Source organism: Lacerta agilis, chromosome 3 (genome assembly GCF_009819535.1).
Source record: "Lacerta agilis isolate rLacAgi1 chromosome 3, rLacAgi1.pri, whole genome shotgun sequence".
NCBI classification, from domain to species: domain Eukaryota; kingdom Metazoa; phylum Chordata; class Lepidosauria; order Squamata; family Lacertidae; genus Lacerta; species Lacerta agilis.
The window spans coordinates 54,307,251-54,330,751 of NC_046314.1; the positions used below are offsets into that span (position 1 = coordinate 54,307,251).

The 23,501-nt window shown below is 40.3% G+C and overlaps 2 protein-coding genes across 4 annotated transcripts in view; both read left to right on the forward strand.

Annotated features, from left to right (window-relative positions):
* The window catches only part of NCOA7 (nuclear receptor coactivator 7), a 58,360-nt gene extending 41,236 nt beyond the window's left edge, over positions 1-17,124 (forward strand). The window contains exons 11-16 of one of the 3 annotated variants that reach the window (XM_033143734.1): positions 3,545-3,692; positions 11,366-11,509; positions 11,768-11,920; positions 12,877-12,972; positions 13,979-14,052; positions 14,836-16,093. In XM_033143734.1, the coding sequence (XP_032999625.1) occupies positions 3,545-3,692; positions 11,366-11,509; positions 11,768-11,920; positions 12,877-12,972; positions 13,979-14,052; positions 14,836-14,971 (751 nt within the window). In that variant the 3' untranslated portion in view covers positions 14,972-16,093. Of the gene's footprint in view, positions 1-3,544; positions 3,693-8,895; positions 9,117-11,365; positions 11,510-11,767; positions 11,921-12,876; positions 12,973-13,978; positions 14,053-14,835 lie in introns of those variants that run through there. The other 2 variants (XM_033143735.1, XM_033143736.1) reach the window with 2 other exon arrangements.
* Positions 17,125-18,535: 1,411 nt separating this feature from the next.
* On the forward strand, positions 18,536-23,257 carry HINT3 (histidine triad nucleotide binding protein 3). Its single transcript, XM_033143737.1, has 5 exons — positions 18,536-18,838; positions 20,406-20,523; positions 21,903-21,966; positions 22,207-22,333; positions 22,912-23,257. Exons 1-5 carry the CDS (start codon positions 18,647-18,649, stop codon positions 22,933-22,935), a joined length of 525 nt encoding a protein of 174 aa, XP_032999628.1. The 5' UTR covers positions 18,536-18,646; the 3' UTR covers positions 22,936-23,257.
* The last annotated feature ends 244 nt before the right edge of the window (positions 23,258-23,501 follow it).

Below are 23,501 nucleotides of genomic sequence, written 5' to 3' on the forward strand. Positions count from 1 at the left end.
CTCTCCAGCCACTTCCTGATTAAAGTTGCCCACTCCCACCGGAGAGAGAACCCCCCCCCCCCAACCAGCACAATATTGGAATGAAACAAAGTCAGGAAGAGTACATGGTTCCGATTACAAATGTGCCATCTTTCATCCTGATCACTGGCAATGCTGGATGGGAATGATGGCAATTCAACTCCAACAACATTTGAATATTACCAGCTTTGGTTTTGAAGAAAGGAGGGACCTTAAAGTTATTTCTGATATTTTGGCAGTGCGGGAGTGGTAGTATAATGCAGAGAAGAACAAAACAACTTTTTCCTTGAAAGATAAAGCAGTATGTTAATTGTTAGCTCTTCTCGCACCTATCCAGTGCCAGATTTACGTATATGCTATAGCTTAGGGCCCCACTCTCTTGGGGACCCCCAAAAAAATTAAAGGAAAAAAACCTGGATGTACGTTTCCAAAATATAAGACAGAAAACAAATAAAATAAAACCTACATACAGCAACAGTGTTTTGTGTTGTGTAGGCTCCTATTTGTTATGTGCAAATGACTTTAGATACCTATTAGGTCCATAAATTATCATATAGCATATCTTCAACACAAAAACAGTGACAATTTGTTATTGACAAAGGACAGCTGGACATACAAAGGGCCCCACAACCTTCAGTAGTTTAGGGCCTCATCAAACATAAATCTGGCCCTGCACCTACCCTTCTGCAGCCAGTAACTATAAATCATGCTAATTATTGCTAGTTAATTGTGGGTCAGTCCCCCAGTCCTGACATTGCTCCCTGCAACTGTTATGCTGCATTTCCAACAACCACCTTCTAGGTGCAGTGGTGGCCAAAACAGAGTTTTTGTTTCTCTGAGCAGGGACAGCGTCCTTTGTAAGTTACCCATAAGAACACCTGGTCAAACTTATTTGTGTACAAATAAAGCTCTGTTTTAGAAGAGTTGGAGTGACACTGAAAGGCTGGCAAACAAGGTCACTCGCTTGTTTTGACGTGTTTAGCATTTCAGGCCTTAAAGCCTTTGATCAAGATAACATGATTAAGTTAAGCTTTGGTAATAAAGAGTAAGAGCTACATCTCACGCATGCTGGTGTGACTTGTAGAACAATGCCATTCAGTGAGATGCTTTGGAATGAGGAGAACTGTGCATTTAAGTGTCCACTTAGCACAGCTGTAGGTGGAAGCACTACAGGTAGAGAATTTTCTGTATAAAACATATTCTCGACCAGTCCCTACCTTCTTCCCACCCTGTTCCAGAGACTCAGCATTGTCAGGTTCTCCATTAGTTTATTTTTGTATTCCCTGTCTGCAAATTTGGCAGCTAGCATTTGTCTACAAATAAAAATGCTTTAAGCTGTGGGTGGGGAACTACTTGTGAGGGCAGGGCCAGATCCAAAACCAGCCAATCTACTGCAGGCTACATTGACAGGTGGCTGGGTCCACCTATCTGTCAGTCACCTGGCACCAAATGACTAATTAGACCCACTTATTAGGCTGGAACTTATTCATGGTTGCTTTAATCAGTTGACAAGCTTGACTCAAAGAAAGTGTGCTGAGAATCCCTGAAATTAAGACAGCAGTGATGTTTTCAGTGGCTTATCAGCAGGGGAGGTCCTGTTGGTGGTGTGCTGCAACCGAGTGCTACCTGGCTGCCTCAGACCCATCATAGGGCCTTCTGTGCAGTAATTCCCTGTTTATGGAATGCCTTCCCTGGTACACAGTATATGTGTGTCTTATTCTTATCATTCAGGAGGAATTTAAAAATCTTTGTTTACTCAGCCACTTGGTGGCAGAAGTAGTACTGTATGTTGGTTCCTGGAACCTGGAAATTATTTAGTTGTGAGGATATTTGAGGAAACAATAATAACTGTATCATTTTTCTTGTTTTTGTTTGCTGTCCTGGGTTCCTTTGAGAAGAAGGGTGGGATAGAATAATGGTAATATACTGTTTGCTTCAAACTGGTATCTTGCAGAAATATATCAATGCTGTATATGTGTTTCTTGAAATTGTCTTATGCTTGATTCCCAAAATGATTGCTTGAAAATATGCCAAAAGGATTTGCTTCCAAGGGCTTGAGACTCTTGCCTTAAATGTGTATATGAGAGTGATTTGTATGGTTTATCATCTTATCTAAGAACTGTGACGAGATTAATAGTTGGGCTACCAGAATTCACACACAGTAAAATGTTTACAATTTGATAGTCTTTAACTAAGTGATTGCCTTTCCCTCAGCAGGTTCATGTTTCTGTCTGGTTCTAGAAATTAGTTACTTGATATATCACTTTCGGAATAGGCAAGTTGATCTGTTATGGAAACAGGTACTTAGGAAGTTGAGGTAATTCTAATCTGTTTTAGTATTTTAACTTTTGTATGTTTTAAAGTACTTTTGTAGTTTTTGCTTGATTTTCTTGTTTTAGCCTATTTGTAAACCGCTTTGAGATTTTTGGGGGGTGTCCGCCCCCCCAAAAATCAAGTGATATATACATTTTGTGAAGAGTTCCCCAGTCTGCTGCCCTCCAGTTGTTTGGGGCTACAGGTTCCATGAATCACTGACCATTGGCAATGTTGGCTGGGACTGATGGAAACTGTAGTCCAAAATGTTTGGCGCTCACCAGGCTGGGAAAGGCTGCAGTGACACAAAATGAAACAGTGAAACTTCATGTGGAAAGACATTAAGTGAGTCACTTGCATTTCTAGGGGGATTCCCCCCACCCAAGTGGAATAACTCAATCATGGGTAGTGCACTGTGGATTGGTAGGAAGTGGTTGCAGAAAGATTAGATAAAATAGCACCTGCCTTCCCTCTGTTTCTCATGGAAAACCAAAACTCAGGCTGCGGATCACAAGCTGTTATGCATCTGGTTGGCCATTGGAAGAACAAAATACTGGATGAGCTGGGCCTTTGGTCTCAGCCAGAGTGGCCCATTATCTCTTTATGAGTTTTTATTTTAAGTTTGTTGTTGTTCAGTCGTTCAGTCGTGTCCGACTCTTCGTGACCCCATGGACCAGAGCACGCCAGGCACGCCTATCCTTCACTGCCTCCCGCAGTTTGGCCAAACTCATGTTAGTATATAAGTTTATCAGTTTATCACTTGATAATTGCAGCATCAAAGGATGGTTTGTTTCCTGTGTGCTCTCTCTGAATGCAGGAATACCCTTGAATCTGTATACTGAATGCAAAGCTGCTTCAAAATAGAGGGATAAGAGAGATTCAATGTTGAATAACTACAGTATTTTGCAGTTTGGGTGTTCTGTGAGGTAGGAGTAGGGAGAAAGTGTAAGCCTGAGGTTCAGTGCAGCCTTCACCAAATATTTGGTCAAAAACAAAAGCTGCTGCCACATTCACTGAACATGTTCAAAAAAAGCTTCATTTAGGTAGTTGGCAAGTGGTGTTAGTATTTTGCACTTGCCCAGGAGTAACTTCTACATAACTGATTTGGGCTTACCTTTGAGAAGATGTGTACAGAGTTTTACTGTTAGTGAATCTGCCTCCCACGAAGGGTTTTGGAATGCTCAGCCCCTATCTTTTTGCTTTCACTTCACAGGGTAGATCACCTGTATACCTTCTTTGTACAGTGGTCACCAGATGTGTATGGCAAAGATGCTAAAGAACAGGGCTTTGTTGTGGTGGAAAAGGAGGAGCTTGACATGATAGACAACTTCTTCAGTGAACCCTCAACAAAAAGCTGGGAGGTGAGTGGTATCTGTTTTCAAATCAGAAGTATTTGAAACTCCATGGCAGGATTGATATATAACTACACATCTGGCTGCCAACGAGATTTATTCCTACTGATTGTAACCTGTCGTTGGCCTCTTCTAAAGTAAGTTCATAGTCGTCATGGTTGCATGCATGGATGTACCATGTGTTATAAAGTACCAATAATATTTTTTTTGAAAGTTCAAAATCACTTTTGCATCCTCACCCTTCACACCACTCCATTGCTGTTTGACCACCGGCTTTTAAATCACTTCCGTAAAGCATTCTGCTTTTCATGGACTTGGCTACAATGAATACCGGTAAATGGATGATACAGTCTTACGTTAGTTTTATACTGAATATTGCAGGTTAAGTGTAGAGTTCAAATTAAGAACTATATGCATTTGTGACAAGAAATATTGTCACATAAATATTATTTATTCAACTTCATAATTCCAAAATCAACAAATAAATATATCAACGAATACGTAAATGTATTATTACAATTTTTTTTAAATTACCAGTACTCCAAACATAATAAAATGAATTACTGTATATTGTACGTTTGGGTTCCTGTATAATATGAAAATACTCCGTTTTTCTATAAAATGTTTTTCTTTTGTAGTACTAATAAATTCATTATATACATATACACTCCACTCTGATTTTTCAGTAGCCATTTTAAGGCCTGTTTCCTCTCATATTTCCTGGTAAGTAAATGCTCCAGAAGCCAGACATAAATTCCCTGTTATTACTATTATTAATAATTTATACCCCGCATTTCCCCCTAACGGGACTGAAGGCAGTTTACAGACAAAAAAAAAAAAAAAGAATGGCTAAAAACTGAAAAATACAATTAAACATTGATAGATTTAAAACTATATACTTATATAAAATATGCTACAAGGGAAAGAGATGCAACTGGATACAACACAAAGACTATGAATTCTATATATTTCAGTCAAATATATTCAGGTTCAGTTGTGGAAAATAAATCCCAAACATTTCATCAGTCCCATGTCTATCTTATCCCTATTCCTAGGAGCTCAGGGCATGCAGTTTCATCTTTACAGCAACCTTGTGAGGCTCATTCATGGTCAAATAATTCGTCCACTACAGCACAATCTTTCTATGAGTTGTTAAAAAGGCACAAGTTTTCTGTTTGTCTGCATTACTTGATTAGTATACCGGTAATTTCTTCTTGTTCTTGTTGGCATCCGTGCAAAACTCTTCATTTTGTTTGTTTATTAAATTTATATCTTTCCCTTTCTCCCAAAGGAGCCCAGAGCAACATTTACATAATTATATGGTTAAATATTTATTATTTAATCTTGAAGCAAAGTTTCTTGTGTTAAACAAATTTGTCTAGATCAGATACATGCTTTATTACTGCCATTAACTTTTGTAGACAGATACTTTATATTCACACAAATCAAAGGATTTGTAGGGTGAGTTAAAGATTTGTGTCATCAACAGGATAAAAAAAATAAAATACAAATTATGTAGTTGAGGCTCAGATGTTAACTTACAATTTATCTTACAGGCAGATATTGCAAGAATAAAAAAAAAAATGTGTGGGGGAGATGTAGCTCTACCAAAACAATTTTTAATGCAAAGATTTTGGAGGGATATGGTGGAAAAATATTTTGGAACAACTGGTTTGGACACTTGATAAAAACTAACGACCCTTTTCCCGTTTATTTTTTCCTGGTAGTACTTATATATTTGATTGATAAAAACAATTAAAGCATTGTTACATTAAAGCAAATCAAAACATTCAGAAAGAAATCACATGTAGCTTGAGGAACATAATCCCTGCTAACCCAAATAACTCTTCTGGACAGTGGCTCCTATGTTCTCAATAAATGTGTGGCTCTTACACTAAATGTACCAAAAAGCAGAGTTAGAAAGCTAGTGGATTGTACCAGTTAGGAGTATGACCTATGGGCAGAAAATTCCTGTTCAACTCTCAGCTCAGGCAGGAATCCCTGAGGTGGCCAATCTCACAGCAGCCCTGCCTAAAACATCACTTCCCAAAAATGCTGTGTGCCCTGATTTTTGTGGTGAAGTTGGGGATTTTTTTTGGCAGGAAAATGACATGAAGGGGGATCCTGATCCAGACTGGGGCGTTTTGTAAATTTTTTAAAAAATGATTTTTTAAATAAAATTGTCTTTGGGGAGACAAATTAGCCCTGTTTGTAGTCTAAGCTTCACTGATCATGCATCTACTCACTACACTATGGATGGAAGGAATGGGAAATGCTCTTTGAGGCAAGAGAACTACTGGTTCTACTACATTGTTTGCATGTGGTGGCAGTGAGAAGGTGTCCTGTCCCTAGACGACCTGTGTGTGTGTGTGTGTGAGAGAGAGAGAGAGAGAGAGAGAGAGAGAGAATGAATATGAGTATACATATGAGATGAGCAGGAAGGTACCATTAGGAGTCGTTCCTGTTTTCCCCACAAAAGCCTAAAGTTGGCCCTATTGCTATCTCAATCATTCAGTTATTTTATTTGGTAAGATATATATATAGACACACACACACACTCACACACTCTTTACAGGGCTGCTTAAAAAAAATTCAAAGAACCTTAATATTTACTTTAATTTCATTTATATACCGGTAAATGTTTTTATATTCCTCTGACTGGAAGCTGAGGGTGGCTAATGATATAAAGCTGTGTGATAATTGTAAACTTTTACATTAAAAAAACAACAGTCAATAGGTTCAGACTTGCTGTTTTAGCCTAAACTGTCGGAAGCGGCTTAGCTGTTCCCAAATAATGGGAGGGACAAGCTTTGTCTAGGAATACCTAGAAAAGTGTTAATTGTTTCAGGATATGAATCAAGCGCTAGAAAGCAAAAGGCAGGATAAAAGCCAATCAAGTTGCCACAGGTAGGCAGGTATCCATCCTGCTGCTAATTTCCTGCCAGCGGGGCACGTCCTTCCTTTCCTCTGACTTAGAGCAGAAAATTAAACTGATTTGGATGTTACAAAACTATAAGATAACACCCATAAACATTAGTTTAAAATAAGTAAAATCTACAGTAAGCTATCCGTTTATCCAGGGTGTGTGCTCCTCTGACGTTTAAAAAAAAAATGGGAGAGGCTAGCTTTGTCTGGGCATACCTGGAAGAGTGTTAATTGTTACAGGAAATTAAGCACTGGAAACTGTGAAAGGCAGCAATGCATGATGTATTGGTTGGGCCATTCAAGTTGATGTATGCAAAGAATATAGAGACTAGCAGTGACATGTTCACAAACATGTTTACCATGTGCCCTTCCACTTTCTGAGCTCAGTGCTGACGTTGCTTACCAATTTCAAGTTCTTCCTTGTGTTGAAAGTTCACAACTCAGTCAGAAAGCATAAAAAGGAACAAGAGTTATATACTCCTGAACTCTAAAATAAGCTTGGTCTACCACATAAAATAGGTTTTAATGATTTTACTGTATACCACCTTGATTTTTTTTTGAGTTGGCAGTTTATATTCTTATAAGTATCACGCCTCTATGACTAGAAGACTGTCTCTTTTGAGATGCACAGTAGTTTTCTAAATCACTGCAATACTCCTAAATGAGGTAATGGAAAATTTGGGCTACTCCAAATTGTGACCCAGGACAGAGAGCCTAAATGATTACATTATATATACTGATTTAATATCAGTTGCACAGTGATAGGTTTAAAGAAAGATGGGTTTAACCTGTTTTAATTTGTTTTAATTGGATTTGATTTCATTCATCTTAAATCAGTTTAGAACTTTAAAATCAGGGTGTTTTTTAAAAAAAATAACAATTATTCACTTGCATTTTTTTAAAAAAATCTCTCTGATAAAAAAGAGAACAAACTAGTTAAAGAAACTGCAAGTGACATAAGGACGTGTTCAGCGTAGCACTAAGTGGAACAGTCTGTTAGGGCAAGGATTCTTCCTTGCACAATAGAACATTTGCCCCCTTCCCTCCCCCATGAAATCTATTCTGAGGATTTCCCCCATCCCTTCAGAGCAGATTTGGGGATAGTGCAGAAAACATGTGGGAGGAAGAGAGGGAAGAAATTCCATCACGCTAGTGGTAATCACTAGTGCACTAGTGGAACTATTTAATTGAATGCCACCTACTTTTCTCAGGTTGTGGATGCATATGACCTGTGGTGGCATGGTAGAGGAAGGCTCGACTGTATATTGAGACCAAACAGAGAAATCAGTTGAAGCAATTATTTGCCATCACACAGAAGACAGGATCCTAGATATGTGGGTGTATGATCTGGAGTGGTCTGAAGCTTATTTTGGGAAGAGTCCCTTATTATTTTCTACATATTCTGGCCATTATTAGCATGGTCCCTTGTTAGACATATACCAGTAGTTTCCTGAACCCAGTTGACCAATAGGAGCTGGTATTGAGCGTGGGTGGCGCTGTGGTCTAAACCACTGAGCCTCTTGGGCTTGCCAATCAGAAGGTTGGTGGTTCGAATCTCCACAACAGGGTGAGCTCCCGTTTCTCGGTCCCAGCTCCTGCTGACCTTAGCAGTTTGAAAGCACGGCAAAAAAGTGCAAGTAGATAAATAGGTACCGCTCCGGCAGGAAGGTAAATGGCGTTTCCATGCACTGCTCTAGTTTGGGTGTTCTGTTGCGCCAGAAGCGGCTTAGCCATGCTGGCCACATGACCCGGGAAAACTGTCTACGGACAAATGCTGGCTCGCTCGGCCTGTAAAGCGAGATGAGCGCTGCAACCCCAGAGTCGTCTGCAACTGGACTTTACTGTCAGGGGTCCTTTACCTTTTTTAACGTTATTATGAAAGCCTTACTCAAGAGAGCAGAGTTCCTTGAGATGGCTGGAGATAAGTGAAATCAAGAAAGGACACTGCAGCTATTAGGAAGTGATGTCCCTTATCTAATGCTGATCAGTGGATGTTTGATCATTTTGGTTTAGAGAAAAAGTGCATTGACAGGTGATAAAGAGTGTACAAGAGAATCCTGGGATTCCTGCAATTTTTTGGGAATAGGTAAGAGACCCTGCTCTTGTGAAATCTTGGAGCCACTGTAAATTCATGTTTAGGTAGTGCATGGAAATGGCAATAAAAGTAAAGGGTTTTTTGCTTGTTGCAAAATCTAATCTGAAAATGGACTGCTGCTGCCATCTGACTCTTACCCTATTTACAATAAAGTATTTCTGTGTTGAATCTGTTGCCAGGCTGCCCTTGGGCTCGTTCTAGAGAAAACGAAAGTAAGTTTGGTATATAAGGCAGTTTAGAAAGCAGCCTGTTTCAGAGTTAGCTGTAGAGACAGGAGCTTCACTTGTGGTGAAAATCAGAATTGACAGCAAGGTTAAGAAAAAATGAAAATCATAAGAGACAGACGAAAGGAAATGGCTGTGAATTTTCAAATAATATTCTGTGCCAAGCCCGATCAGGAGCCCTTCGTGAAGGTAGGTTAAAATGAAAGTTGTCGTCTTTTAGTTCTTTTGTTTGCCAATTGTCAACACAGAACATAGCACATTCAGAATGGGAGTGCTGTTTCTTGGTTAATAAAACTGTTCATCATAGGTCATATTGAAATGTAGTTGTAATTAAGATACGTTGCATATCATTTTTGATATGCATGGCACATGCAGTGCTGCACGTGGTGTGAGATCATGTTGTTGCCCTTGTTGTAGAATGCATTTCTGTTGAAATTGTGATTTCTCATCTTGGCTCTTGATAATCTTGGTACATACGCCTACTCTGAAGTACGTACTATTGAGTTGCACTTATTCTCTGTGTATAGGATTACGGCATTAAGAGTTGTAAAAGGAGTTCCTGCTGTTGCTGTTTGTTTTTAATCCTGTCCTTCAATGTGCATGCAACTGCCTCTTCACATGCAAATAAAATACGTATTTTGCATCTCAATTGCAGGTGCACATAGTCAACATTTTGTTCCCAGCTTGGTAAACACACTGGCTCTTCTATCTTCTGTTTTTCTGTTCATTGTTTTTATCTTGTTTTCATTATTGTACCTTGAGATTTTAATTAATCAGTTCGAGTATTTCCATAAGCTGTCCCTGAGCACTTCCTTCCTGGACTTGAAAAAGGCAGACACGCTCCTCTGAAGGACAAGTAGCATATATGAGCTGTTAAATCACATTAAGTTGTTTATTAGGTTTTATTTGGATTGGGGTATGTGTTCTGGAGTTGTTTTAAGTTAAAGTTTAATGCTTTTATGACTGAACTACCGTGAGCAGGCTTTTATTCTGAAACATGGCAAAAAATTTGATGAAATGAAATAAATAAAAGTATATTACAGGTTTCCATCAATCAAAAAGCAATCTAAATAGTAAATCCTTTAAAAAATATTTCCCTTATTTTTATAGTGGTAGTAGAAGTTGGAGGGTCACAGCATAGGATAGCTGTAATGGAAAACATTTCAAATACGATGACCTAATTTGACCATAAGCCAATAAATGTCCATGTTTATTTTACACTGTCCTCTTCCTTTGACAGTCAAATATAATGTAGCGAACAAATTATGATCAATATGTACGGATGTCCATTACCATAAAACAACCCCTTTAGCTATTAGATTATCTGATGTGATTCTATGAGAGGCCATGTGGTTGGAATAATGTGGTGGCATGGATAAAATCCAGAGAGCAGACTCCTCCACATTATAATACAGTATCATCCTCTCTAAGAACTGTCTGCCCATTACAGAACAGTTCTTTAGCATACATGTTAAATAAGGCAACTTCTACCATTGCTGAATGAATCTTACAGGTTAGGGTCAAAAGAGTCCTCTAGGCTTGGTTAAAAGGCCAGTCAGTTGCCATCCAATTGACAATATTTGACCATTGTTGGCTAGATAATCCGGAAGAAAGGAGTCCCCTTGTACAGATCACAGAAAAAACGCAAGAGAATTGTTCCTTGGTTTGTGAGCCCTTCAGGGTGCCTGGATTGTGGGGGCATAGGGTTGTATTCAATATAGGGATAAATCACTTGTTCCATCAGCACAAGGATTTCTCCTCGTGCAGCAGAATATTCTCCCCCTCTGCAGGTTCCCTGAATGCTGTGGAACAGATTTGAAAAATCGCATTTCCCCTAGCACTATTAGTGGAATAACAGCCACACATTCTTGTTTTAGGCCTCCCCCTTTATCCTCCCATTTTAAAAACTAAAAGCACAATCCCAGCCAAAGTTAAGTATTTTAATTCTTGCAGATTTTAGTGAGAGAGATTTAGTTTGTGGTACTGTTTACAAACTCAGTTGCTCCAAAGAAAGGGAGGGGGGAATAGCTGATGCTAAAAGCAGCCCTTTGCTGTGTTTCCCCCACAATTTCGTTTGACTAATTTTTGCCTGTGACTAGGTAAACCTGTTCTGGATGAGATAGAGCTATGCCATTGTTACCTGGGCATTAGTTTGCTCTTTTATAGAACACTTTTTTCACACACTGTGTACTGCATCAGTCAAATAAGTAAATTTCAAGATGCACATAGTACCCCCGCAAAGGTATGACTAGACTATGTATGACTAGCACATACCCCTGCAAAGGTATGACTAGATGGTTCTTCTGCTTTCCTAGCCTTCCCTGTGCTGGGTCACTTTCTCTCTTATAAAAACATTGAGTACCACTGATCTAGCATTATGGAATAAAACTATTGTCAGACAATTTTTTAAAGTCTCTCTTTTTAAAACCCCTTTTTAGATTATTACTGTAGAAGAGGCAAAACGGCGAAAGAGCATTTGCAGCTATTGTGAAGAAGATGATCGATGCAGTGAAGAAGATGAAGATGCTTTGCCTGTCTTAAAAAACCAGAGTGTGCTCTTAGAAAATATGCATATAGAACAGGTAAAGTTTATAAAGGGAAAGAGAGAGTGAGAGAGAGAGTGAGTCTTTTGTTTTAATTTGTGTGCAATGCATAGTAATTTTTGGTGCTTTATAAATCGCAATCAGGGAGCCCCATCCTATGGAGCTTGTTCATGCACCTCATTGTACAGCTCTGATTATAGGTTGAACTGTTCAGTTCTCATACAGGATGGAATGAAATTTCTAGTGCCATATTAGTTGCATTTTGCACTAACTACAATGCTTTCTTTTATCTTCTAGCTCGCCCAGTGCCTGCCAGCAAGGGTTCAGGGATATCCCTGGAGGCTAGTCTACAGCACACAAGAACATGGAACCAGCTTGAAAACACTGTATCGTAAATCGGCATCTCTTGATAGCCCTGTCCTGCTTGTCATCAAAGACATGGACAATCAGGTTAGGCACCACAACAAATCCTGTTTAATTGTTTTGTTTTCCCTCTTGTTTCCAAGTATTTCAGTTAGGAGTGTAGCTTAAAATAAATCTTGTGTTAACAAAAAGCGCAATTGATCTCTGTCTTGTGGCTTGAAGTTATTTGAGTGCTTCATAGTGTGAAAAGTACTTCTGCTTCATGTTCATTTTTAGATTGCCTTAGCATAAAAAGCACAAGTTTATTGATGCCATTGTTCTTTTGTCTTAAAATGGTTGAGATCTGATTATGTCTGCCTACTTGTGCCCCACTTTTCAATGGGACTTCTGGTTTCTTATCCTCCAGCCTGCATCTCAAAAACTGCTCTGGAAGGTTTTCCAGCTCCCAAGAGCAATTTTGGGGTACGCAGGGGCTGGAATGGAAGCCCTGTTGCCCTAGTGGACATCTGTTCATGCTCCATTGGATTCTGCCAGGGGTTTAGGTGGAGGAGCAACTTAGAATATTGGTAACTTTTGCACAAGAGGAGAAATGCCATCTGTGTATTGAAAACTGATTATAAGATAGGTGCAAGGGACTGATAGAACCTCTCTGTGCCTTTTATTGGAGCTATTTCCATGTGTGCATGTTGCAGATGTTTGGGCTTTCAGCTCCTGATAATTCAGCAGAATTAAGGCATCTTGTGTCTCCTTATCCATTTCTGAACTGCAGTCATACTTATTTACGAATATTTATAAACTACCAACTCATTACAAACCATTGTGCGTGCAATGAAATCATTAAAACATATTGTAAAAATTTTAAAATAAAAAAATGCAGAATAAATGACCAACGCTTTAGAGATATGAAAAATTTCATCAGTTTGTTTTTCATAGGTTAGTTATGCAAGTGAAAACAACAGTAACCTTGTTTGAAATGTTTTTGAATGTTTATGCCTTTAAATGTGGAAGTATCTTCCAATATAATCGTAGTTTTGTTTCGGCAGGTTTTTGGGGCTTATGCAACGCATCCCTTCCACTTCAGTGATCACTATTATGGCACTGGAGAAACTTTCCTATACACATTTGATCCTCTTTTCAAGGTAAGGTGCACTGAGGATAGTCCTAACTCTTTACTTACGCCACATGTTTGTTTATGTGAAATGAGACTTCTACAAAAGCTCAAAGGTGTATTTCTGAATACATTATTAAGCACACCAATGAAAGGGCTTAAATATACTGATGCTGTTGTGTTGGCACAGCTGAACAAGCTTCAGCTTTGTTGGTGTCTGGATGTGAGCGGATCCTATGTAAGTCTCTGGGCTTCTTGAAGGAAGAACTGCATAAAATAAATAGGAAAGGTTGCTTTTTCTGACAGAGACCACTTTTTTTAACATGCCTGTTTGGGTGGAAATTGTACAAATCTTCTGTGGGTTGTATAGAATGTAAAAGAGGACATACAAGACTGTAGGAGCTACAGTGACTTGTCAATACTGAGAATAGCTGACTTAATTTTTGCAATAGGAAAACAGAAAAATGAGGAAGGCAAAAGCAGCCACATTGTAACATTGCAAAATATTCTGCTTTTAGTAAGAATCACATCTAGGAGCATGAATTGACACACAAATAGAGAGGATCAAAAACAACCCAAGAAAAAAGAAGACCATATCAGAATCACCATAGGGAATGTTTAATGCTTCTTGTTAAAACCTGCTTGGGACAACTTTTTTTTTTAACTTAAGACCAGGGCTCCCCCCCCCCCCCAGCCAGAGCTCACCAGAACTTAGTTCTGGCACCACTCAGGGGGGCCATTGTAAGGGAAAGTTGAATGCTTCTCAAGGAATGAAAATGTTTCTACCTAAAAAGTCTTGAGCAGTGCTGTTTTTCTAGAAAAAGAGGTGCCAGAACTCACCATGAACGCCTCCCTTGTTCTCTTATTCTGAGCAGGAGCAGGCCCTTATTCCATCAAAGGCAAAGATGGTGAATTTTTGACACAAACCATGTAACTCTCTTTTGCACTTCTTCCCCCTGACAAGTGCTTACTGTCATTCTGCCACAGCTGCAAGCAACTGTGTTGAATAACTATGATATTATACTCTTCTCCCTTAGGTCTTTAAGTGGAGTGGAGAAAACACCTACTTTATCAACGGAGATGTAACTTCCTTAGAACTTGGTGGTGGAGAGTAAGTTGAATAAGTTTCTTTATTAATCATTGAAAACTCTCTGTGGGCAATCTCTTCCTTTGCTGAAAGGGCAAAAACTCCTATTTCGTTTAAGAATGGGGTTAATCTCTTCAACCATCAGAACTTGACGTGAACAAAATCTCTGAATGCGTGCATGGCTCTTGCACATATAGCTGCACTGGCTTGTGGGCAAAGGAATATAGGAAGCTGCCTTATGCATAGATAAGACACTTGGTTCATCTGGTTCAGTATTGTCTGCACAGATTGCCAGCAGCTCTCTCGGGTTTCAGATGGGTCTCTTCCAGCTTCACCTAGAGATGCTGGGGGTTGAACCCAGAACTTTCTGCATCCAAAGCAAGTGCTCTGTCACTGAATTGCAGCCTTTAATTATTTATTTCAGTTAAATAATTTAGGACAGTAAATAAAAGAACCACATGAGTTTTTGCCCCAGTCCATTGAGGTCAGAAGAACCATGCACACAACATGTGCAGAAGCCTATATCCAGGTTCCATATATCTGGGAAAAGACCATGTTGACATGTTCCTTTTTTTTAAAAAAGCAACAACAATCCTCTCCTGTCTGCTTCGGGGCAAAACCCAACAGACAGGATTCAACCAAAGGTTTTTAAGTCCTGTTGACTTCATGGGAAGAAGGCTAAGCAAATGTTTAACCCTCCAGCTGAATGAAACAGAAAGTTAAAATGGGCAACTTGTTGTGTCGTCATTTTGAATAAATAAGAACTGAATAAATCTAAGTTTTCAGCTAATTTTCTTCTCCTTGCAGTGGCAGGTTTGGTTTATGGCTAGATGCTGATTTATATCATGGTCGGAGCAATTGTTGCAGCACATTCAATAATGATATCTTATCCAAAAAAGAAGACTTTGTCATACAAGATGTGGAAGTATGGACATTTGAGTGATGTACACGCTGCCTTAAAAAGTTTACTGAGCACTCAATGGATGTTGAATATTGGAATGTAGACTGCCTCACAATAGAACATGCTTCTCCTGCCCATGAAATCTGATCACAGCCTGGCTGCACAAGAAGATTTTAGGTCAAAAAGTGGAAAGACTTAATTGCATTTTTAAAAACGACCTTGTTAATGTCGTATTTCCGCCCTGCCGGTGATCTTACAGCATGGATGCAAGATGTTTATGGAAGGCATTTGCGATATACAAGTTTGTTTAAAGCAGTCTCGTTATTTTTTGTAACTGTGAAAGAATACTGGTGGAAAAACATAGACCTGTATAGTACATTCCATGTGTATTTTTATTCTGCTTACATGAAAACCAAAAAGAAGTAAAAGTTGGGTTAGCAAATTCTACAGCGTATAGCGATGGTTTCCATGAGAAAGGGGTTTAGTCTTTCAAATGAGTATACAGCACTTAAAGGGAGCATTTTTAAAGGAACGTATTTATTGTTTGTATAGTACATTTTTATGAAATGTAGTAGGCATGTTTTTTTCTTTTAATATTTTTATTTCAAAATTTGCTAGGAAGATTTATTGACTGAAGTAAATGTCTTAAGCGGTGGTGATGAATCATTTCATTTCTTAGGTATTTTTATACTTTGCTAGTTTTTTTAATTTTTGTAAAAGACTTCTTTGTTCCTTTGTTCTTATTATTTTAGGAATCTTGTTTTTGGGCAGAACACATTACTTTGGATTGTTGGAAAGCAGTGAATTGTCAGTTTCCATTATCAAACACAGCTGTCTGGTTGTGTGCTGGAGACAGATCCTCTTTTTAACAGGCTTAACAATAAAGAAATACTTTTTGAAACAGTGGCATTGTTATGGGGCAAAAAAACCAGATTCTTAAACTGTGCCCTATAAATTATTTGAAACTCTTTGTCAGAGAAAACTATTAGTGTCATACCAGACTAGCTTTGCCCTTCTTTTTTTTCTTGGAAAACGTTCTCTTTCTTGAATAAGAGTTGAACCCTGTGGTTGCATTCTGCTTTTTAAACAGTCACTTTTCTTTCTGCTTTTTTATGACATAACGAAGCAGTACTTGAGAGCACTGGGTCCAAATTCAGTAAGAAAGACTAAGTGCTGCAGGTTAATTGAAACTGGAAACCATTTTTGGTTATTTGCCACTTCTAAAAAATATTTTGTTAGGAAGAGGAAGATAGGAAAAGATAGTGCTACCCTTCCTGAAATGCTGACATTCTCCTAACTTTTGGGAGCCCTTGGTAAGCCTTTAAAAAAAAAGCAAATAAAGTCAACACGAGAGAAGGGGTATTTTTAACAACAACAACAACAACAACAACACTTCCTATGCTCCTGAAAAAGTATTGGTCAATACACTATGCTTATCACCCTTTAGGATGCCTTTACAAGGCCACCTGTGTCAACCTAGGCTGCATCCTTACATATTAACCAGGTCTTCTCCTGTTCATGATGACATTGCTTCCAAATGACTTGGAAATAACTGGGACCATGCAGTCTTGTGCTATATGACCTGTTCACCCCGATCCAGATTACAAAGAGTAATTTCCTTCGCATATATATCGCTTCTGTTTAGGAAACTCTGTACACAGTGACATGGGGCAGACACACGTCTGCTTTGGAGTGTGTAGTGCTGCACACTAACAATTTGGGTTTGCTGCAGATAGAAAACATATGAATCCATCACATGTGACATAATTCCCTACACAGAAGTAATAGCCTTCCGTGTACAAAGCCGCTTTAAGGCATTTTGTTAACACCTGCAGCCTACATTTTCCACTCTTCTTACCATCAGTTGTACTCTGACAGATTTTCACCATTATCTATTAGCATAATACTTTGGAGACACTCCAGGGAACCTTAAAAGACAGTTTTAACAAGGATGAGACACTTGCAGGTTGTAAGCAAAAGGGTTTTTTAAAAAAAATAATGGACGTATTTCACTACTGTTATACACAGTTCATTTCATTATATTGTACTTGTCAGAGCATATCTAAAGTTTGTGTTCTATATTCAAAACAGTGTTGTCCTCTCAAGATTCTGTGACCCTTCAGAAAACTATGGATATTTAATATATGTAATGCAGTGCTATCGCAACATTTTCAATAAAGGAATTTATGCATTCATATGTTTGATGTGAAATTTCTCTCCCCACCACAGACGTAATAGGAGCACTAAAGGCTAGCTTGCCATATTTGATCTTTAATACTTCAGAGGGATAATTCTGGACGTTTCCACTCAAACTTCTAAATGTTGGGTTTTCCCAGAAATTGTCTTTATCAAACTGCTAGTGACACACAGTGGGGATTTGCTACATCTGGAACAAGAAGGCACTAGTTCTGGAATTTTGTAATGTGCAATAGTAGGCGAGAGTGTAGCTGGTACAAATAACAAAGGGATTACACATGCCTCACGCTGACTTCTGAAGAAGTGTGCATGCACACGAAAGCTCATACCAAGAACAAACTTAGTTGGTCTCTAAGGTGCTACTGGAAGGATTTTTTTTGTTTTTGTTTTGACTATGGCAGACCAACACGGCTACCTACCTGTAGCTGAATTCTGAACCACTTTGAAACTCTATTCGGAAAAATATTGTAGCTTGGAAACTGTGTGTCCAAGTGGCAGTGCTCCATATCACATACAACCCATCTGCATATATGATTGTTTGCCCCCCTGTGTATCTGCCCTACTCACTAGTGGGGGTGCTTAATGAATCAAAAGCCATTGGAATCGAAGGAATCCTGTATACCCTCCACACACAGGATTCGTATTCAACATCTTGCAAGGTAAGCAGCCCTTGCACATTGTGCAGTGCAGTCCTATGACCCATTCATTAAGAAACGAATTCAACTGAGTTTAATGGGATTTATTTCCAAGTAGGCAGGCGAACTGGGGTCTTAATCACTTTTCCCACTCATAGCAATTTTGGTTTAATTTTGGTGAAGAAGAAAGAGAACCCTTGGCGGCGGGGGGGGGGGGTAGAAATGCAACAGTAAACAAAGAGAGCTTGTCTTTTGTTCGATCTCTTTTTGCTCATTTGCCCAATCCATGGCAATGTTACCTGCTCATTCTGTTGGGCAGGCACAGGGTTTCGCCCTTTTGCCTCTCGCGCCCAGGCCCTAGACATAATACTTTCCCCTTTACAGTACTGCAGGATTATGGCCCTTCCTCTCTGTGCACTAGGCAAAAACTCTGGTCCACCACACCCCCTATCTCTTGCTTAGACTACTGAAATATTCCGTTCTCTGGTCTTCTGTTGCTTCACGTCTAGCCAATCAGCTGATGCCCAAATCATCCACCTCTCTTGTTGCTCTGATCGTGCGACACCACTCCTTCCACTGCTGCACCTGGTTTCTCGCGCGCTCCTCGAACGGGCGCAAACTCCTTGCCCTCCTCGCCTTCCAAGCCCTCCCCGGTTATCATCTCTGCGCCGCGGCGGCGGCGGCGGCGGCGTCCCGGACCCGGAGCCTGGGGCGGAGCCAAGGCGAGCGGACCGCCCTCCGCGCCGCAGCCTGCGCTCCGCCTGCGCGCACCCGGGGTCGGCAAAGGGCGGAGTCGCCGGAGCGCCTGTGCCGCTGGGCGGGCCCTTCACCCGAGACCGCTACGCCCCGTTTCCCCGGCCAAAGGCCGCCCGAGAGAAGGATCCCGATGGCCGGCGAGGAAGGAGGCAGCTCGGGCTCGTCTCCGGCGGCGGAGCCCAGTCCCGGCGGCGGAGAGGCTGGCGCGGCTGGCGGAGAGGGCGCTGGAGGGGGCGGCGGCGGCGCTGCCTACGACGGCAAGTGCGTTTTCTGCCGGATCACGCACGGAGAGGAGGCGGGCACGGAGCTGCTGCCTTGCGAGGTGAGGCGCAGCGACCAAAAGGGAGTCGGGCGGGCGCTTCACATCCTCACGTCCAAAGGCTGCAGTCCAGCCACGAAGTAGAGCTCAGCTCGGGCTGGAGGCTCATCCTGTGCTAGGGATGGGCGAATGGACTCCAACTCCCATCAGCCCCTGCCAGCGTGGCCAGTAGCCAGGGACGATGGGAGTTGTAGTCCGGCAACAGCTGCAAGGCCGCTTGCTCGCCCGCCCTCCCTTCAAATTCTAGCCCCGCTCAGCCTTTCCCACGGTGGGCAACCAACCCCTGGCCCTGTTTTCCCCTGCAGGGCATGGAAAACAGGAGCCCCCCACTCGCTCCTTGCCCTCCTCTTTCTTGGCAACTGCCACTGGAGCTGGAGGTTCCATTGAGGTTTTATGGCTAATAGTCATTGATAGACTTAGGCGAGAAACCTTTAAAGCCGGTGCCCATCACCAGGTCTTGTTGTGTGCTTACTCTTTGATTAAAAATAAAATAAAAGAGTTATGGATTTGAAGCTTTTAAGGTTGCACCATTTCTGGTGCTGTTTGTTCTATGGGTTTTAGGCTGTTCCTCGTTTTATATTGTGCTAGGTTTTATGGCTGCATGATTTCTCTTGGGAAACTGCCCAGGAAGCTTTTTCTACAAAAGCTTATTAAATACACAAATAAATAAAATGTGATAGTGAAAAGAAGCTTGGCCTCTGGTTTTCAGCCCCAGCCCACATTCAATTGTGGATTTATTCTTAATGTTTGCACATCACTAATCATCATAAATACCAGGATCAGTAACCTTAAGATAACATGAATTATTGTTTATATAATGACATCAATAGAATATATTTTTGCTTCTTAAGCAAAAAGAGCATTCTAACCCCCGATGTGCTAGAAATTTGGGGGGTGAAAACATGATTCATTTATCTCAGTCCTTTAAGTGCTAACACACTTCTGCTTCTCTCCCATTACCTCATCCTTTCACCCTTTGCTTTTCACACATCATCCTAATTGTGTTTCCCTCATACATACATCTCTTGCTACAGCTGTATGCTAGTCAGGTCTCCCTCCCCTCCTCACTTTTCTCCCTGCCTACTTAACCAGGGTTAATGGATAGTGGCATTTTATGGAAAGAAAAATAAATGAGTGGGATTGGCTGATACTGCTGGAACATGGCTCTGATGGGACTAAAAACATAACCTTCAAAATGTTAGGTGTTGCTGCATGGTTTACAAATATTGGCCTACAAAGTGGTCTAACAAATGAGGGCTCCAGTGTTACTTAAGTTATATCCACCAGTCTGTATGAGAACTCATTAATATTACATAGGTGTCGGAAATTGGGGATTGGGACAAACATCCTTTGTATGCTTAAGGAGATGATATGTCTGAATTCTTCTGTTATCTCGTAGTTCAGACTGATCATCTGAAAGGCTGAAGCCACTTGCACAATTAATATTGTCGGTTGGTACTAGCTTGTTATCATTACTTGCTGACATGCATGGCTATCTCAGATGGGTACCTGCAAAATTGTTTCTTACACGACCTGCTATCATCAAGCTTTTCTTCTTTTTATTTTTTAGCATGAAGACCTGGTGTGCTTTAGAGATATCAGGCCTGGAGCTCCACATCATTATTTAGTGGTGCCAAAAAACCATATAGGAAATTGCAAGACTCTAAAGAGTGAGCATATACCATTAGGTAAGTCTGGACCGAGCACTCAAGAATACTGGAACTGAAAGTAAATGAATAAAACATGACAACAACAGTGCGTTATTGTTGGATGCAATTAGCAGCAAAACCAGAGTCTATATAATTAGCAGTTATAGTGGATCTCAAGAACTGGAGCCCTTGGATGCCATAAGTACCGATGGCACACACATACACCTGCCCCATCCTGTTGCTTACGAAGAGGCAGAAGGCAGTAGCTGTGGCAACTTGCTAGCAATCACTTTGGGGAATTAACGAGGAGACATGTCCACCATCTTTCATCCCATTTCAAAGTGTCTCTTGTTGTAGAATGGCCATTGACAAAGCACTGGACTGGATCCTGTCAGATATGGGTCTTAACCAGTTTCTGTCCTAGATTCTCTGGGTAGCCGTGACCCGCCCATGTGCCATTTCAACTCTATATATTTGATGTCCCACTCCCTGATGACTCCTGACTGATACCATGTACCACTCACCCACACCCATTGCTGTGGAGATTTCACAGGACACGGACCACCCCCATTTAAGCCTTGCAGGGTATAAAATGACCACGTGTGGTTTTTAATGGAAGCTGAGATCTTTTTTGGATGCTAAGTTCTGTCTGAATACTTACTCAACTTGCATGGTTTGGTACTGGGGATCCAGAATATTTGCAGCTCCACTTGGATTGAACTTAATCTAGGAGCCATTACTCTTCCTTACATGCCAGTGGCATATGGCTATGTGGAGCCGAAGCCTCCTGTTTTTTCCATGAATATGTTCTTCAAAACTGTTTTCTTGGTATAAGCAAATCCTAGGCATAGTATATTGGAACTAGTCAGAAAGGTTGTCTGAAGACTGGCTGTCCATCACACTTGCTGTGTGTTGCATAGCACCAGTAGTGAACCAAGTGGTTCACAGAAAATTACCCAGTCCTTAAAGCCGCATTGGGCAAATTTGTGGGGAGCAGTCTTCATTGTCAGTCAGGTTAGACCTGCGTAGAAAAGCAAGCAAAGGTGAAGGTTGGGAAGGGAAAGAGGAGCTACTTCAACTTGCATAACCTGTTGTGGATATTTTCACCATGTGATTATCTACCCTTTACAGATCCCTTGTGGTTCAGCCTGCTTTGGCCTATGTTTTTGTAGGTTACATTATCACTAAAAATAAATGTTAACATTTGTACATAATAATATGTATGCTTCTTTACAGCTAAAAAGAGAGGCCCATTATTAAGTTAGCCAGGCTTACTTTGGAATAAATTCTACTGAAATCAACTGAGTTTGCATTAGTTTCAGTTTAGGACTAAGCTGGTAAGACTATAAATGCATCGAAAATCTAATGAGCTTTAAAATCTGATTTTATTCTTTTCTTCCCAATCTGACAGTGGAAAGGAATGATGGCAGCTGGAAAGACTGTCCTTCAGCGGAATAAATTTAATGACTTGAATGATATAAGGTATGTTTCCAGAAAGGGAAGTATATGGTAATGTTCATTATAACAGAGTTGCAAAATACACAAGGAAAGTGCATGTAATTTGGTTATGTTGTATGAAATAATAGCTGGAGGTCTTAGAATTTGCATTAGTGTGATGCACAGACCTCTTACTGTTTTAAAGTCTTAAGAGCTTTCACACGCTTCGCTCAGAAGAATACTAGGTAGTTGATAACTGATTCTTTTTCTCCTCCATTTCTCAAGGATGGGTTTTCACTGGCCTCCGTTCTGCTCAATAGCCCATTTACATCTTCATGTCCTAGCTCCAGCTAGTCAGTTGGGATTCTTGTCCCGAATGGTTTACAGAATCAATTCCTACTGGTTTATAACAGTAAGTATTTCAGTTAGTTTGGTGATCCCCATTTCCCTTCCGCTGCAAAGAAAGAACTGGACACCACCAGTACAAAACTTTGAGGCTCCCTTTTCTATTTCTTGTGCCAGTGAATTCTAGAGATGTTACCATTTTGCAGTCAAAAGGCATTGAGGTGCTGCCATTATTCCATTTCCAAGGCAACTGTGCCTGACCCCTGACTACTCCTTTTGAAAAACTTGCACTTCTCCTCTTTTTGTAACTCTCAGCCTTACTGTTTACTGTCTGATATTGAATTGGTCTGTTGAAGAGTCCTGTCAACTTATTAATAACTGTTAACAATATCTAGATTTTATCTAACGCATTTAAAGTGTTAGATGCCATCTCTCATATTTCTTCATTGTAATAGAAGACACCACAGGAAAATGGTCTTGCATGGCCTTCCTGAAAGTTGTCGCCACAGATGCTTTTGCATCTAGGATGGCAGTGAGGGAATAGTACTATTGCTCAGTGGTTCTGTTACTTATCTCTCAGTTTCAAGGGGGGCAGCAAGTATCTCTGGGAAATATTAACATGCAACATAAAACATCTCTTAACAGGCTGAGCAACTCTTGGAACGCTGAAGGCTGAAAGTGCTACTATCTGAAAAGCACTTGTTCCAGATCACACATCTCTGTGAACTGTGACCACTGATTATAGGGTTGGATGTAATTGTTAATATGCCAGGTGTTTGAAAAATAGCACTTGAATCTGCTGCTATACAATGGTTGAACTCATCGTTAAGAACATTGTACAATACATGTCTCAGGCAAATACCTGAAAAAACTGAGCACTTTCGAGAACATCCATATCTACCAATCGGAAAGTAAAAATACCTATCCTTCTCTGAAAGAAAATACTGATCTTGTAAAAAAAAGGATATAATTAAAGTTTAATATGCCTCTGGGTTTGACTGTTCTTTGTCTAAACAATGCAAGAGGTTTGTGCCTACACAACACATTAGTGACATTTTTGGCATTGCAATGCTAGTGATAGCTATGATGTCTTGGTGCTAAATCACTTATCGCACACATGTACATGACTGTATGCACAGCAAGAGCTCTTAACAAGCCATTGTGACCAGAGTATGTCTTCCATCTATACTTATATGTGAGTCATCACACCATTATATGTTGGTCTAGGATAAGAT

Coding starts and splice junctions, on each gene's coding strand:
- HINT3 (XM_033143737.1), top strand. CDS start 18,647: ATGGCCGGCGAGGAAGGAGGCAGCTCGGGCTCGTCTCCGGCGGCGGAG. Junction 21,967..22,206: donor AATGACTTGAATGATATAAG/GTATGTTTCCAG, acceptor CCATTTCTCAAG/GATGGGTTTTCACTGGCCTC. Junction 22,334..22,911: donor ATTCCTACTGGTTTATAACA/GTAAGTATTTCA, acceptor ATCTCTTAACAG/GCTGAGCAACTCTTGGAACG.